This window comes from Gnatocerus cornutus, chromosome 1 (genome assembly GCF_029298725.1).
Source record: "Gnatocerus cornutus isolate USDA-ARS CGAHR chromosome 1, icGnaCorn1.1, whole genome shotgun sequence".
Taxonomy (NCBI): Eukaryota; Metazoa; Arthropoda; class Insecta; order Coleoptera; family Tenebrionidae; genus Gnatocerus; species Gnatocerus cornutus.
This window is the reverse complement of record NC_142233.1, coordinates 29,956,996-29,973,531: the sequence shown is the minus strand read 5'-3', so window position 1 is coordinate 29,973,531 and position 16,536 is coordinate 29,956,996. Positions and strand designations below refer to the sequence as shown.

Sequence of the window (16,536 nt, the reverse complement as noted above, 5' to 3'; positions counted from 1 at the left end):
AAAAGCGGAATATATTTCTTTATGGCACTCTGGTTACAGATATATTTCTGTGGCTATAGTTTATAAAAGGCACGTTATGGATGATCCTAAGACTTAAAATAAACATAGTAGCTACTCCCCTCGTCCTAAATTATACACAACAATAACATTGGAGCAAAACTTATTTGTACATTAAAAATATTGTTATTTATTTCTACCAATTGTACTTCTCAAGTCACAATAAGTGAACTCATCAAATGAAAAAATATTTTTTTAAAAAATAGATAACAAGCAACATTAATAAACCTAGAAATTAACGTAAACATTGATTATGTAACTTATACCCTAAATTAATCTCAACCTAAGTTTAAACCAATATCTTAGCACACTTTGAAAATCCTGAGATAAACTATAAACCATGCAATATCACCTAAATTAGTGTTAAGGCATACAATAAGACACTGAGTAGTATAATCACGTAAATTTAACACAACACTTTCATTTGACAGTGCGTTTTAGAAGAAAGATAAAGTTTCCACTTTCCTGTAAAATCTCCACCGAAAACATAGTTTCCTCCTTAATATGACTAATTACATCATTATTTAACCGGACATGGATCTCGTGTGGTCCTTCAATATAAATATCGTGTACTTGGTCTTGAGAAATCCCCATTAAACCCGCTAGTTTTTCCAACAATTCCACGTTACTATGACTTGTCAAAAACACAGCGTTGAAGATGGAAGTGTTCTGACGGCAGACGTAAATTTTCAGTTTTGGTGCTATAGTCCTAAAAAAAATAATTATTTGATTATAAATATTCACACTTATGTGTAAACACGTACTTGAGATGTACAGCGTTAAACAAGCGAATTCCATCGGCGTGTCCACATATTTGAATAAGGTCATCTCGGGACATGCGCAGCATGTCCGCTCCAGAAAAGTTTGCGAAGGTTTCTAGGTATCTGTCGAAGCGATTTCTAACTAACCAAGCAGTGGTTTGCTCTGGAGATGCGTTGCTCGACAGATGATCAAAAGACAAATTCTGAAAAGAAAAAAACAATTATTTTTAAAGTGATAAACACAAACAACTTGTCCCACCGTCTCCACCGTTTCGCCACTCTTCAAAATTGCATAAACGTTATCTAATTTAAGACAATTAATTAAGATGTAAGGTATCGCGTCCTTCCGTTTCAGTTAATGAAATTGTGGACTTTTTAAATGCGATCAATAGTTCGTGTTTGTGTTCCTACGACTTGTTTCGTGATAATTACGGGGTAATTAACTCGTTACATAATAATTAATGTGGCAAGGAAAGTAGAAAGTCGAATGAGGAATGGGAGCGCATTTGGAGTACGCATCATGAAGTTGAGCGGTTAATTGTTTAGTTCAATTAGTACTGAAAGTTCAACACTATTATTTTCAGTGACGTCATGTATGCAGTGGACTCCCTACGTAACGTACTTATTGTAATTAGGAACACAAAGCGAATACAGAGACTGCATTAGTGTTTTTGTTTGTAAATAAAATAAAACTGAGAAAAAGCCATAAACAATGGGGATAATGTTTAAAATACCATTCTAATATGTGTAAACTCATGATCAAGAGCTAAACTTCGACACAAAAGGTGGTGCTAAAAAAAGACTTTATATTAGCATAATTCGAAACTCAAATAAAATACTTTACAAGATAAGCTGACACCGTAGACATTCTCTCAACATTTGATAGCTCATATCAATTTTATGTGGTTTCAAAAAAAGCCAAAAATAACACTTCTATGAAAGAAAAAATAGCAGCTGGTAGTATTAACGGGTCTCATTATGTGGTCTTTCAATAAAACCTTTTCTTTTATACTTCCAGTCGAGCCCACACTCATATTCGTTTAATTCAATAGAAAATAGAGACGGGTACAATTGGGGCGGTGAGAATTCAATGTTGATAGATCTTAAATTAATTTTTTATACACATAATTATTCATATAATAGCATTAATTAGAAGCAGCGTTAAAATTTTTTTTAGAATGGCTTTTCTAACAGCACACCTTTTTTTAAATTTAAATAGAGTGTTCAAGTAAGAATGCATTTTTTGTTTATTTGTTGTTTACCTGCCACAATAAAAAAAAAATGCTCGCAAAACGTGTTAAAATGTCTTGTAAATAAAAGTTAGAATTAGCTTTGACCGATGACAGATCTGACATTTGAAAGTCAATGGCGTACCATGTAGAAACATCTCCATATCAAACAAATTTGTTTTAAATGTGTGAAATATGTTATTCTAATGTTTAGAGTGCCAATCAATAATAAATAAAATTGCAATTGTGCCGAGTATGCACAGTATGGAGTTTTGGATCAGGTTTACTATGAAAAACAAAAGACAAAAATATGAAAAACGATTTAAAACGCAAAAATTGTTTATAGCAATTGCAACAAATTCAAGTGGTCTATGAACAATAAATGAGTCGTATTTCAGTTTGACACGTAAAGAACCATAGCAATGAAGTTGAGACACGATGTCAAATTCAAATTCACTTGTTTTCATGACTGTTGTCTGTTGGTAAAGTTAGTAATGAAAATTAACTGAAAGTACGTTGTCATAAAACCAGGTAATACTGGAACGAAACGGTAGAGTTATATCCAGATAAATTTTTAATATGCAATAAAACTAACCAAAACTGGAGAAACTCAGATATTTTTTATATGACTTGATAAACCTAAATTGGTAACATTTGGAACAAGTTTATTATTATACTGATCGCAGTGGAAACAATATATCTCCCCTTATTTGGAAAAGTATAGTTGTGTAGGTGTATGCAATATACAGGGTGATTTTGAAATGCATATACAAAACAATTCTGCGCTATTGTAGAAGGAGTATAAAGTATGAAAAACCAATTTTTAAATCAAATACTGACAAGGTAAAATTAACCCCAATTCACGAACTTATGACTTAATGACTTGTTTCCTAAGCAACTAGCAAGGATTTTTGTTCACTTTTAAAACAGTGACGCATAAGCAAAATTATTGAAATTTTTGTACAATTTTATCTCGAAAACAAAAAGACTTTTACTAAAACTTTTTTCTCTTAATATTCTCAATTTGTGACAAGGAATTACCACATTCTTTGTACATGCATTTCAAAAACACCCCCTCTATGTACAGGTTCGACAAACCCTCAAAATCGTCTTTAATTTTAAAGATAAAAATTGAAAAATTGCACACTCTTACGAATTTAACTAGTTGACAAACGAAAATTTGAGGAAAAAATGCTGTTTTAACAGTATTTTTTTATTAATGACGTCACAGTTGTAAACTACGTTTACACCAAACTGTCAAAAGCTTGTGTCAAAATAACATGTATCCTTTAATTCGTTTCCGAGTGCAGATTGTTGCTTTTTCGGTGTTGATTAACAGTTTTTAGTGTACAAAACGTAAAGTACGGCCAGTTTAATCAAATTTAATCCTCATAAAAATGAATTAAGTGATAATTTCGTGTAAACGTTGTTGTTTCCAAATATCACGTGATGAGTTTGAAAACAAACTTGAAAATAGCACGTTTTTTCCTCAAATTTTAATCACAGATACATTGATAATGTGACTTGAATTAGCAATTATTTTCGCAGAAACTCGGAAATTGCTAGAAATTGCAATTTTTAGGCATCGCGACGCCAAACTAGCGTTGATAGTCACATCCTAGACCTTGTCAATTGTAAGCGTATGCAAATTTCCAAATTTTTAACTTTAAAATTAAAGACGAGTTTAGGGGTAATGAATCCTGTACAACCTTCAAATATTTTCACATATACGTTCGTAAAATGGTGTGACTATATTATTCCATTTTACAGTTTTCTGTTTTCAAAAGTTGCTATGAAAAGTTTAAATTATCTAAACGAGACGCCACAATTAAATGTTTGTAAACAATTACTTTCAATGAACGACGATTAATTACAAAATATTCAAGTTCCTCGGACAGAAAATGCCATCTGCAAAATAATTTGTTTGCTTTGTCATTACAATGAACCTTCAAAAATGTTCGAATCACATGATCATCTCTAGATAAATATTGTATCTCATGTGAGTAATGTAGTCCACACGTAATTTGCATACTTTCGTTGTAAAAACGCAACCAAACACTTATAATCATTATCTTATCTTTTCCCCATAGCTCCGTTGTGTTTACAACTTGGCTAAATTTCAAACATTCTATAATAAAAATAAACAATTGTCCTTACATTGAGGTCATCGATTTTCCTTTCAACGACCGGTGGCGGTGTTGGTGCGACAATCTTCTTCAGCTGTCCCTCACCAACGCTGATATCTCTCTTGGTTACTTGAGTGGGAGCACCACTGAAAGAGAAAAATAAATTACAATCGCATTTCATGCATAATAGCTTATCAAGGCCGTAACCCAGTCAATTCATTTAACAAGATTTATTTTTAGAATGTTTATATTTGAACGTACAGATGAATGGTTCGTAAATGGTGTTTTATCTTGGCGGTTTTCCTCTTGATGATGGTCCGGAGGTCCGGTGTGTTTAACCTCTGGAGGTTTATTTTGTGGTTGTTTCCTCTGAGTCTAGACCTGTACCTCATCCTCCTCCCAATTAATCTAACATCAGCCATTCTTTCATTGAAAGTATGGATGAATTGAGCTTGAACGACAAAATCGTTTTCAGTGATCGTGATCGTGTGAACCAGAAGGTACAGTGTGTTCGTTGAGAGTGTCATTTTAGCGTTTTCAGATAAGTGCGAGTGAGCTTCTTCCGTGACAAAAGCACAGACTCTTTAAATCGTAATCTCTTCTTTTTGCGGCCCTCTCTACTAGGCAAAAATTGCTGTCATCTGACGAAGTGCGTTTGTAGGACCATGCGAATTGGTACAAGCGATGGTTCATTAACACTGAGTGACAGTTTTTCCAATAACACTTTTTTTTCAACCATTCCTGACTACCAGTGGATTCACGCGTAAATTTAACCATAAGTGTAACAAAATCAACACTTTACACAACTTTTATTTTCAACAGCGTATATTATATTCCATCGAACTAACGATAAATCATCACAAGAACTCAAGTCACACTGATTTTTACTTCGCTCACTACTCGGATATGACGGCACTAATTCGTTTATTTCTTCAGATTGATCGAATAACGTACATGTGCTTTCCGCGATCGTCAGGAAAGGTCTGGTTTGAGGCGACTTTGATGCTAGATATGGCTTGTAACTGGATGGAACCGGTTGAGCCAGGAACGAGCGGTTTAATTCGGTGCGGAGCGAAGTTTTGAGCACGTACACTGCAATGTGTGTCGATAAAGTTCGATGGACAACTTTACAATTGCTTTTTAGGGGAGCTAAACCTTTAATTACAGGCGAGTTCAGGGGAGAGTCAAAATGGCGAACTAGACATTCCTTCGCATTGCACTTTCCAATGGCGTGTTTACGAATTTCACGCCGCTGACTTCGGTTAGCGCAATGAAGAATTTGTTGTGTGAATTCAATTATTTCAATTAAGATCATTTTTCGTTTTTATTGAAGTGAAAATTGAATAAATTAGCGGAATGTAACAAAAGACGTAGGGGGAAACTGGTAATATGCAGGTGTCCCAGAAAAACCGCTCAGTTCTAAGAAAAAAAAAGTGTCTACCTACGTGTTTTATTTCCGGATAAATCATTGGAACTGTCATCGGACATACATTTTCTAATTATTATAAAAAGAATTTTGAGCAGCAGGAAAATATACATAAAACATCTCTGACGCGGAATCGCCATATTTTCATTAAATTTAAAAGCACAAAAGAACTTTGAAAAAGATTAAAGGTAAAAACATAAACGTTAGACATTTTCAAGTTCCAAGCGATACAAAAAAGAAAATATCTATAAAAAATCTGTAGAATTGCAAGGCAAGCAAAAGATCAAGAAAAGAAGAAGGTTCTAAAGAACATGTTAAAATCCAAAGTGTACGAAATATGCGAGATTTTATAACTTTGCATTGGTAATTTCTAATTCTAAATTCGTTCTTTTTGATTTTAATATCTTAAAAAAATTTGAATTCCTATTCATTCTAAAATGTCTAATAAAATTCTTTATTTTTGTTCCAAATATTTAATTATGAAGGGTTTTTTGTATAAAAAACATGCAAACTTATTTTCATTTTTTATTTGCTAATTTTTTTAAGTCGTTATCTTCGAGCAATAGTATGAAAATTTTAAGTAAATTTCCTTTCCGACACGAGGAAAAGATTTCATAACTGAAGCCATTGTTTTTATGCAAACTAGGAATTTATTTACCACGAAAATTTTTGTTATTTCGCATCTAAAAATATGCGAAACTGCGATTCAACTGCATAAACCGTCGTAAACAGAACTTTCTATTTTAATTTTAGGACTTTTGAACTGTTGTCCTGTTAATCGTTCCAATTTATGTAGCCTGATGTTTTCGAGCCATAACTAAGCTGAAAAATTAAATTTAGACGTTCTTGGTACCCAACTTTTCAATTAATTAACTAATTAGAGGACGTAATAAAAATGTCCATATAATTAACACCCGCCTGAATTTACTGAATTTCCCCAAAATGCATGCACATAAAACTATGAAAGTTTGCAATTTTTGTCAACAAGTATTTCAAATTTTTACAATCGCGGTCAAATTATTTTGGACGTCATTTTATTGACATTTTGAAAATTTAATTAAAGGGTACGCATTAATGACAAAAATGACGCAAAAATTTCAATCAATTTTGCCAAAACTGACGAGTAATGAGTAATGAAGAACCTAAAGAGTGCTTTATACTTTATGACAATTAATTACTTTGACTTCCAAAATAATTTGGCCGCGATTGTAATCCCGATTTACCGTCACCGATCAAATTAATTAACTTCAATAAGTAATGATGGCGTCTACAGTCTAGCTTCCTATCCTTCCCGGATTTTTCCGGTTCTTTGCCCCCTTATCGACGAAAACCGGACGTTATCAATTAATAACAGGAAGACAATGCGGAATATTACAATGAATTTTTATCGATGAGAAGAATTGTCAATATCACGCGAGAAAATAATGCCATTGTCATTGTAATTTTAATTACAATTGTTTCAGCCCATTCTGATTCTACTACTCCTTTGGCTTACAGGCGTAAAGGCCATAAAAGATTAATTACAAAAAACTAGAAGTCAAATTGCGTTCGTTGCAATGAAGACATTAATTAATTTAATTACGACAGTGCAGTAACGTGTTAAAGTTTAAATTTTGTCATTGGCTTTCACCTTGTGGGTGTTTCATAAACGTGCTTCTGATTAATTTCGAACAATGGTAACATTAAATTTATAGGTAGAAAAAATGAACGGAAATGATAGTTCAGCGTTTTATTTGTCATGTGTGTTGAACATCCTTCCTTTTTCCTTGTTTCTTCCTTTATTTGTTTCGGATAATCTATCGGCCAGTTTAATTATAATTATAAATAAATTGATTGAGCATGGAAAAATTGCTGTTATTTTTGATTTGAAAGGTTGAAGGTTGAAAAAACGGTACTCCTGCAGATTTCTTAACGAAAGGGAAAATTCCAACCACAACATTCTTGTTAAATTGACGCTTTAAAATGATGTAACAAATTTTTACCAAATTGCCTAAACAGGAGATTCGCCCTCGGACTAGATAAATGTTTCTAGTCTTCGCCCTATCGCTTGATCCAATGAAAGCATCGAACAAATTTCTATCTGCTTGAATATGACATATGCGTCTAAATATAGAGCGGTTTCATAACGAGATTATCGTTAAATCTATTATACGAGTTACTGACCTAACTCGTGAATGAAAGTACGGCCTTTGCAGCACTCGGCTAATACATATTTAAAAGTGCATCGGATGCAACTGAGACTAATTTTAAATTTCACTCGTCAGATCTGATTGGGAAAATCGGCCAATTATCTCAATTTGTGAAAGACAGTTGCTTGGGAATTTTTCGCTACAGACCCACAAACAACACTTTGATTTACAGAAATCGCTTGAAATTCGTCAACGGAATTTTTGTAGTAATTTTATTACCCCGATAACCGATTTTATTGCTCATTTTGCACACTTTTTGTCGCTGTACTTTTCTGTTACACAAACTGAGCGATATAAAAAATCAAAACATGTTCCCGAAGGTCGTTCATAGCCAGTTCAGTCAAGACTTCTGGAAAATCACAGTTCTTCCATTCTGGTCTATTCCGGAATAGTCAGAAATTTAGTTGCACCGCTCAAGACACGTCGGAAATTGTATTGTCGTCAAAATGAATAAAAGTAAGCCATGAGCGTGGCCGTTGAATTTTATAAATAATTTTTTACGCGGATGTAAACATCCACGCGTAAAAATTGCGTTAATTCGAGCTTAAAAAAAGTTTCATAAAAACTGAAATGTGTGCAAAATCGGTTTGGAAAGTATTGAGCTTTGAGCGAGCATCGCAGCGGTTGCCCTTGTGCTGATAACGTTTCCTTGCATTGAAATCTGGGATAACAATGGTAGCCAGTGCAAACCGGTACGTGTTTTTTGATGTTTAATAATAGTATTAACCAATTGCTCCGTGATAAAGGCGAATTTGCTCATGTAAATACAAGCTATAAATAACATATTTTGAGTGGAATCTTACAAAGGGTAGCGAGCTTATCGTAACAAACACAAAAAGATGCTTTATCGGCCATGCACCACGTGAACTACATAAACACAAAACTGCAGATGGTTTTAATGAATGAATTCCATTATAAATTTTGATTTTCTTTGATAATCTGATTGTAGTGTGTCACAACTTGACCTACGCGTCACGTGCTGTTGTGCAACTAGATATTATGTCCATCAATTGTTTTTTCGCAATGAACTTTAGAGTTATACTGAGTTGAAACTGGTTAATTTACGTATCAAGAGAGTTCGATCCAGTTAGAACCAAGCTACCTGGCCATTACGCTTTGTTTCTTTATCAGTTTAATTTGTATTCGAACGAACGTGCTGTTTGCGTCATCTCATAAGTCATAAGTTAGCAAAAAGTTCGAATAACAAACTGATTCTTGGTGAGCTTTGCTAAAAGTCGTGTTTAAGTTCGCATTTTGCTGCCACCGGTATTCAGCTCCACTTTCGGTCCAGTTAAACAGTACTGACAATGACGGATCGCTTTGAAAATGTTTTTGTTAAATTGTTATTTTGGTCTGGCCCACGTAGTTGGCACAAACTTATACTGAACTGCCGTTTTGCCGTACAAACAGAACCAGTTTATATCAAATCAAATCACTGACAACTTCAAAGATAATATTGTTTATATTTACCTTTCACCGGCTATTGGTGCGATCGGTGGCGAGTTAAGCACAGCTTCATTAGGAATCTGTAAAAAAAGTTTATTTCAACACCTTTCCTCGAATCAATTTATTTATCCACCCCGCGTGGAATCGCGAAACCTAATAAAACCCAGATGATGGTATAATCAAACTCTGTGTGTTTTCAAAGCGGTAGGATCTGGTTCAAACAACAATGAATGCGTTCCTTATTTTTCATTGAAAATCTATACGTTTCAGTTGTATTTGAGTGGCAACGAGTTTGAGAGGAGCTTTCGGTAAGACTTTTACTTACATCATTGAGTACGGTGCATTCATAACTTGGTTGATACTTTTCTTGTTCTGTTAGTGGTCTTTTCATAATTTTTTCTCTGTCTTGTTTGTGCTTGCGATCTGCCCCTTTTAGTTTGAAAACTTTGATTTGACAAGCGGCGGCGTGGAGACGTACGGATGAATCGAGATTGTCGCCGTTTTGGTAGGTTTCGACTTGGATGCGGAAGGGTACTCCTTTTTCGCCGCCGTGCTTTTTTGGTGTAAATTCTGTGCTGATGCAATTAACCTGAAAGTGGTAAGATGACCGTTATGTAATGTTGTTTGGCACGGGGTTTGTGGGGCACGAGTTTATGGGCATTCATTGAAACACTTGTTGAATTTTCACTGATTTCTTTTTAATTAGGGAAGCTAGATTTTAGGAGAGGGAAAACCAGTATGTGGGTTGATTTTTATGTATTTATTTTTATAACAAAAACGCTTCACACTTCTAAGTTCGGAGTTTTTAAGAAAAGCCAAGAATGACTACAAAGTCATTATCAAAGATTCTAATTTTTGTTTAGAAATCTCAGATAAATAGATTTTATGATGTTCCAAAAATTATAGTTCCATAGAAAATCTAAAAATTTAAAGAGTTAATTATTCTTGTAAAATCTTTTATGAAATTGTTAGTTTCACAAGTAAGTCTTCTTCAGAAGTTTTAATGTTGCAATTAGAAAATTGGACAAAATTGTCACTTCTGATATGTTTATTGATCATGCCTAGTTAATTAGCACTAATTACAAATTTCAAGAGAGAAATAAACAAATTGTAGATATTTCCATTTAAAGATCCGCCCTTTCTTTGTAGCAAAATGGAGAATGTGATTGAAATCGGATTAAAACACAACAAAGAAGTCATTTATTGGCTCGCATTACTTTATCCATGGAGTTTTTATAATAAAAAACAAGCAACTTGTGTGTAACTTTTCGTTCATTGGCTGGACGTCTAAAACTGTTGTTTATTGGATATACACTATTATAAAGCTAATTAAATCAGGCCTCAAAAAAAATCATTTCATTGGAGATGTTGATAATGATGACAAAAAAGCACAAAACAACAGAAATAGAGCTATGCATTTGTTGTGTAACTTTTGCATTGGCTTTTGTTTATTGATCGGAGAGAAAAAATATGTCCAATTACACAAGAGATAAATTTCATATTTACATAATTACCAAAAATTGTCTGGTTTTTATGTCATTTGTTTAGTTATAAAATAAAACAATTTTGGGGTTCCTAAAATCATTTTGAACACGGAATAACGTCACTGCTATCAAATAGAAAATCGATTATTTTTCAAGCAATTTCTATACAATTTTAAATTTTATTCACGGAGTCTCATAAATGAAAAATAATAATTAATAATTCGAACACAAACATCACCGAAATTACGAATCATTCCTTTGATTGAAGAAATGTTTTTTTCTTTCCGTAAAATGAAGAAAATTCTAGGAAAAGTTGAATTAAAAAACTTCAAATAACAATCTTTAAAACTTACTGATTCTGATATTATAAATTTGACTACAACAGCTAGGCGTGCTATAAAATTCCCTAATTTAATTTAATTACTTCAAAATTGACAAATCGTTGTCAAATTCACAAAAGCGAAAAATTTATTTTAACCAAAGAGTTACTTCGAAAAATCAGAGATGACTAGAAAACAGTAAATAAGAGCCGTATTCTTGAACCGTTCGAGTTGAGACGTATACGAGTCGTATACGCGTTGCCAGCGGTGGCTTGACGCGAACGCTCAAGCGAGTCCGATCAAGACCGATGAAATCCTATACGTCTCGATTCGTACTGTTCAAAAATACGGCTTTCGCTCGGACTCGAGCGTACGGATTTAGCGTTCGCGTCAAGTCACCGGTGGCAACGCGTATACGACTCGTATACGTCTCAACTCGAACGGTTCAAGAATACGGCTCTAATATCGAGCGATTAAATAAAAACTTATCCTCAGTTGCCTTTGAAATTCCATAGCCTGTCTTTAATTTTGACACTTTGACACTTTGGTAGAGGTTGAAGTTATTAGGTGGGAAAACTGTCTTAAAATGCAAAAAATGGAACGCAAGTGTACTTATGATTAATTTTTCATAAAAGACCTTTACGCAATATTATTACGGACTTCAGGATATCTGCCTTTACAATTTTCAGAAAATTGACAACTACATACTTGACAGAAACAAAAGATTGTTTCTTCAATCAAAGACATGACTTGAAATTTTAAAGCCGACTGGAGATGAGATTTTTGTTCATGGCACGATATAAAACGTTTTGTTCATTATTTATAAATTCAATTGTTGATTATGAAACTTTAATTATCTCATCTAGTTTTGGCATGTTCATGTTTTAATGACAATCGAGGTTTAATACTCTACAAAGAACCAAATATGTAATTCACTAAAATAGCTATAATAAAAATGTCAGTTGAAGTAAAAAAAGTGGTCAAATCAGTGCAAGCTAAAGTCAGGTTAAAGCGAGCGATCAATTGGATTTCAGGAATTAATTTGAGCTAAAAGCTCTTGAGGAGAATTAATTCAACTTAACAATCAATGAAAACACAGCCGTGATTCAATTCTGCCCATCTAAATTTTGTCAACTCCCAACTTACTTTAATATAAATCCCTACTTCCTTAGTAGGATCCCAATTGAAATGAACAAGATTCAAAGCATTAGAGGGTTGAACTATATCAAAAGCTCCATAAGACAGAGGAACATCAACTTCCAAAATCCTATCCCCAGGTCTGGCACGTTGCCACGACGCCATCTGCTCCTTTTCCATATACTGTAACCTCCGTTCATGGAAACACATTCGTACCACCGACTAAAACACCCCAAATTAGCATCAGTGATAAATTCACCCTGAAATCCCACCTTCAACATCTTTCCGCGGTACATCGATAAATCCCCCAATTTTTTCAACTTAATTTCATAACTCTGTCCTTGATTTAGATAGGTTAAAGTATCTTCGTTGACTTTGGTGGCAATACTTGTAGCCGCCGCCAGGACGTATTGAAAGCGACAATCTTCAGCGAAGTTGAAGTTGGTAGAAGAAACATTGAAGTTGTCTTGCGAGCTGGGCGAAGTAACCAGATTAACATCAATGGCATTTTGAAGATTAGTATAAGCTGATTGACTAAGAAGTTGGTTGATCGTGTTGTTGATCATATTCTGGTTATTCGCTTCTTCGATTCCTCCATTGTGGACAACCACTTGTTGGCTGGAGGTCGGACTTTGACGATTTTGTCTAGCTAATTGTAAGGAAGACACATCGTTGTTGGTCGGTGAAGGTGCTTCCTGCTTGAACACTGTCAAGCCAGAAATAGAGAGAATGGCATCACTGTAAAAACAAACAGTTTAACTTTGCTAAAAGGGGGCACTAGTAGCCTTACCTAACGTTGTACGAATTGTTTGCCAAATCGGAACCTAAACTGAGAGAACTTTCGATATCGCCGTTTAATTCTGTTATATCGTCCACTTGCCATGTTGGCATCCTAACACCACCTGCAACCATTGGGAAATGATTACTTGTCAAATATTCCAAATTTCAACGACACAATGAATAGAAAAGTACAAGCCAAAATAAAAATAAATATTTTCTCGATTTAACTTATCTATGTGATTGTTAGTATGTACATAGAAACGAAGTGCGACGATGTTCACCTATTAAAATCGACCTTCAGGTTTAATAATGAAAATTAAACGGATTCTATTGGGGTATTTTTATTAGAGCCCCAGAAAATTTTTGTTGCGTTAAAATGGCTTACAATTGAGCGACACACTTGTTTGCAGGCTGCCTAATAATTGAAAAGGTCGCCTTAACAATAATAATTGACGTCATCAAATAATTTTTCCACTGTCGGTCACTTCGAGTGTAGCCTGAATATTTAACGGATTGTTTGTAGAGGTACAATATCAACTGCGGCCTTGCCAAAGGTACTTCCACGGATTACTTCAAATACACCACGAGCAACATTTAAATTTTAAATTCCTCAACTACACGAGCTGCAGTATTGAACATTTCAGATAACATACGACTGATAAGACTATGATAACTCTTGTTTATGAATTTATGATAGACAACGGAATTCGTGGCCAAATTTCGGGTAAAAATTACGCAGGCTCAAGTGGGACCGGAGTCAGAAATGCAAACAACATGAATATGTAAGCAGTGCAAATTAAATTCAAAAAGCCACGACATTTAATGCAATATACAGCTTGACACCTACTCATTTTACCATTAATCCTGGATGAGCCTGTTTTTAAAAATAAAAATGTTGTTTTTGTGAAAGTGCAAGGATGACACTGCACTAATCCCACCACGAATTTAGGTAGTAAAAGCGCCACAATATTTCAAAAACAACAGTGTTGTTATTACATGTTTACTGTGAACTCGCCGCTAATGATGGTTGTTTAATATCCAAGCGTTTGTAAACAAAATAGTAATGTTGTTTTTTAACCATAGATCAGGTAACCTAATCTGGGAGTTATCGACCTATTTTTTTCATAAAACCCTGAATAAGTAAAACGAAAGTAACAAAACCACCTGAGTTTGTAATTACATGTTTATGAATTATGAATTGTAGTTTTCCGGTGCAAACTCGGACTGACCTTTCCCCAGTTCAAAATTGTGTCGCATTCCATTATTTAACTCTCTCGTTTCTCTTAAATTAAATATTGTGGGCAAACCTACACTTGCACATTACACGTGTGTGATACTGCCCCCGAGTCTTCACGCAGCGCCGGAAATAAAAGTTTTGCGACTAACAATGTACAATGAATTAAACAAAGTGATTTACGACTAGGACGACTATCGTAATAAATTTACCCTTCATTGCAATAAATAGGCGGATCAGTTTTGAAATTCAAATGAGCAGTTATCGAAAGATCCTTTGTACAAATTTTTCCAAAAATGTTATTGAAATTTTTATTTTCTTGGCTGTTATTTTGTAAACGTATGTCTATTCTTTGCTATCTACTAACACGAGTCAATTATTTGATGTTTTTGGCTTCTTGTTCTACTAAATATTTAGCTATACGACGTTATCCTGAAGACAATTTAGCGATTTATAAAAGAACAATTTTAGAAGACAGATTAGAGAGTTAGATATCAGTAGTGGATACATATCAATTTTGTTTAATAGATGACTCAAACAACTGTCAAGTTTTTTACTAATCGCAAAATTTCATGATTAATAGTTATAATAATCTGCACTAAAAATAACAAAAACTCTTATTTGGCATTCCGCAGGAATTGCAGAAGTTCTAAAAAATCAGCATTGTGTAACTCGCACTGCTGAACGCCCAATCACGGAGCCGCATTTTAAATTTGGCGCCAAAAAATTGTCTGCAGGAAAAATAAGCTTTAGGTAGATCAACTTTTTATTTAGTAGACCGTTATTCTGTTAACGTATGTCTATTATTTCCTATCCACTGACATTCGGCAACTATTTGATGTTTTTGTATCAAGTTAAGACGTATGTTCACAAGCTGTCAGCCAATTTCTACTAAATATTTAGCTTGTGGGCTTCGTTTTTTGTTCAAAATTGAAAATAATCTCAAAAAATATAGATAAATTCGTTATCGCTCCATTGATGCCTCATAATCATAATATTTCAGTGCTTGGTTTAATCCTCATTGTATCGGATTTGCAGGCGTGAGAGAGTGAATTTGATAAGACTAGTCTTCTGAGGATAGTTCCATTTTATCTAGGAGTAAATTATTTATACTTTTTGCTAAAGTTCACAGATGAAAAACACCATTTTTTTAAATTAAAAAAAAAGTAATAAAATCTTCTCTATGAAAATCACACTTCTTTGATTAGCTAGTTAAGCTCTGTCAATTGAATTACAGACAAGTATTATTTACTGTCCCTGCGCTCTTCTTACAAATTTTAAAACTAGTTCAAACTTCATAAAACTAAAGAAAAGATATCAACGTCGCATATTTTTCGTGTCATAAATCGCCAAACCAATACAATATAAATTAATAGATGCCGATCAGAATGACTACAATTTAGATTCTAAACGATCTGAATCACGACTAATGGAAAGTGTGGCGTATCAATTTTTCATTATGGCTATTAAAAGTAATAAATCGAACGATTCCCCGCTAAAACCTACCTTTCTGCACCAAGGCCTTTTTCGGCGATTGTTTTTCGTCGATCGCCAAAGGGTCTTGCATGGTTTTGTAACCTGCTGCCTGTTTTTTCGCCGGAGTGGCCTCTATTCCGGTAATTTTTCGTTTTCTAACTTGTCTCGTGTTGGAAACTTGTTCATTTTCTGCATGATCCTCGTCAATTTTCAGAGGGTTCCAATCGAAATACTCGTCGTTATTGTCCATGCTACCGTCACTAGGAATTTCCCATGAATTCTTGGAATTATTTGGATTTTCACCGTCCAACAAAATGTTCGAATTTTCGTACAATTCGTAATCCATAATACGCAAAACGCGGTCCGGATCCTCCGGGTTGTTAGTCAAAAAAAAATCTAGCTAGGTCTCTACGGAAAATTAGTCCTGGATATGCGATTTTCACGTTTTTTTAGAACATAACAAAGAACGAGTTGTACAACTTTTTGATCCCGGTAGTTTCTCTTTGACGGTGATTTTGTAGCAAGCTGTTATCTATCGTTAACATTTTATTTATCAAATAATTCAACTCAATATCCATTTATCACACGATTGTTTAAACTGTTAAACCCTTTCGGTCCAAGGGTGCACTCCACCGGACACACAACCAACTATTTAGATTAGTTTAGATTTTTCGGCCGTTTTGGCGAACTTTATCACTCTCGATAAATGTCCAGTATTCAAGGTATGAATCATCCAGTTGTCATACACCGCAGAATTTTCCACACTCTGAAGTCAAACTGATCACACGAGTTCCCAATTCAGAAGCGTCTTCCAAGAGGAGCTTGTTAGAACTGACGGAGACCTTGTTTAAACAACTGCTCCTCGCATCAA

At 34.3% G+C, this 16,536-nt stretch overlaps 2 protein-coding genes across 2 annotated transcripts; both read right to left on the bottom strand.

Annotated features, from left to right (window-relative positions):
* Window position 1: 1 nt before the first annotated feature.
* gem (transcription factor CP2 like gemini) lies at window positions 2-16,065 on the bottom strand. Its single transcript, XM_088050009.1, has 9 exons — window positions 15,696-16,065; window positions 12,966-13,077; window positions 12,448-12,913; window positions 12,185-12,397; window positions 9,560-9,823; window positions 9,259-9,314; window positions 4,205-4,319; window positions 822-1,021; window positions 2-766 (listed from the first exon to the last, which is right to left on the bottom strand). Exons 1-9 carry the CDS (start codon window positions 16,009-16,011, stop codon window positions 478-480), a joined length of 2,031 nt encoding a protein of 676 aa, XP_087906135.1. The 5' UTR covers window positions 16,012-16,065; the 3' UTR covers window positions 2-477.
* A 46-nt stretch (window positions 16,066-16,111) lies between these two features.
* LOC148181488 (uncharacterized) lies at window positions 16,112-16,243 on the bottom strand. The gene has a single exon (XM_088050014.1). The coding sequence runs from the start codon at window positions 16,241-16,243 to the stop codon at window positions 16,115-16,117; it is 129 nt and encodes a 42-aa protein (XP_087906140.1). The 3' UTR covers window positions 16,112-16,114.
* Between the last annotated feature and the right edge of the window lie 293 nt (window positions 16,244-16,536).

Coding starts and splice junctions, on each gene's coding strand:
- LOC148181488 (XM_088050014.1), bottom strand. CDS start 16,243: ATGGATATTGAGTTGAATTATTTGATAAATAAAATGTTAACGATAGAT.
- gem (XM_088050009.1), bottom strand. CDS start 16,011: ATGGATTACGAATTGTACGAAAATTCGAACATTTTGTTGGACGGTGAA. Junction 12,914..12,965: donor AACAATTCGTACAACGTTAG/GTAAGGCTACTA, acceptor TTGTTTTTACAG/TGATGCCATTCTCTCTATTT. Junction 1,022..4,204: donor GGAAAATCGATGACCTCAAT/GTAAGGACAATT, acceptor TTTTCTTTTCAG/AATTTGTCTTTTGATCATCT.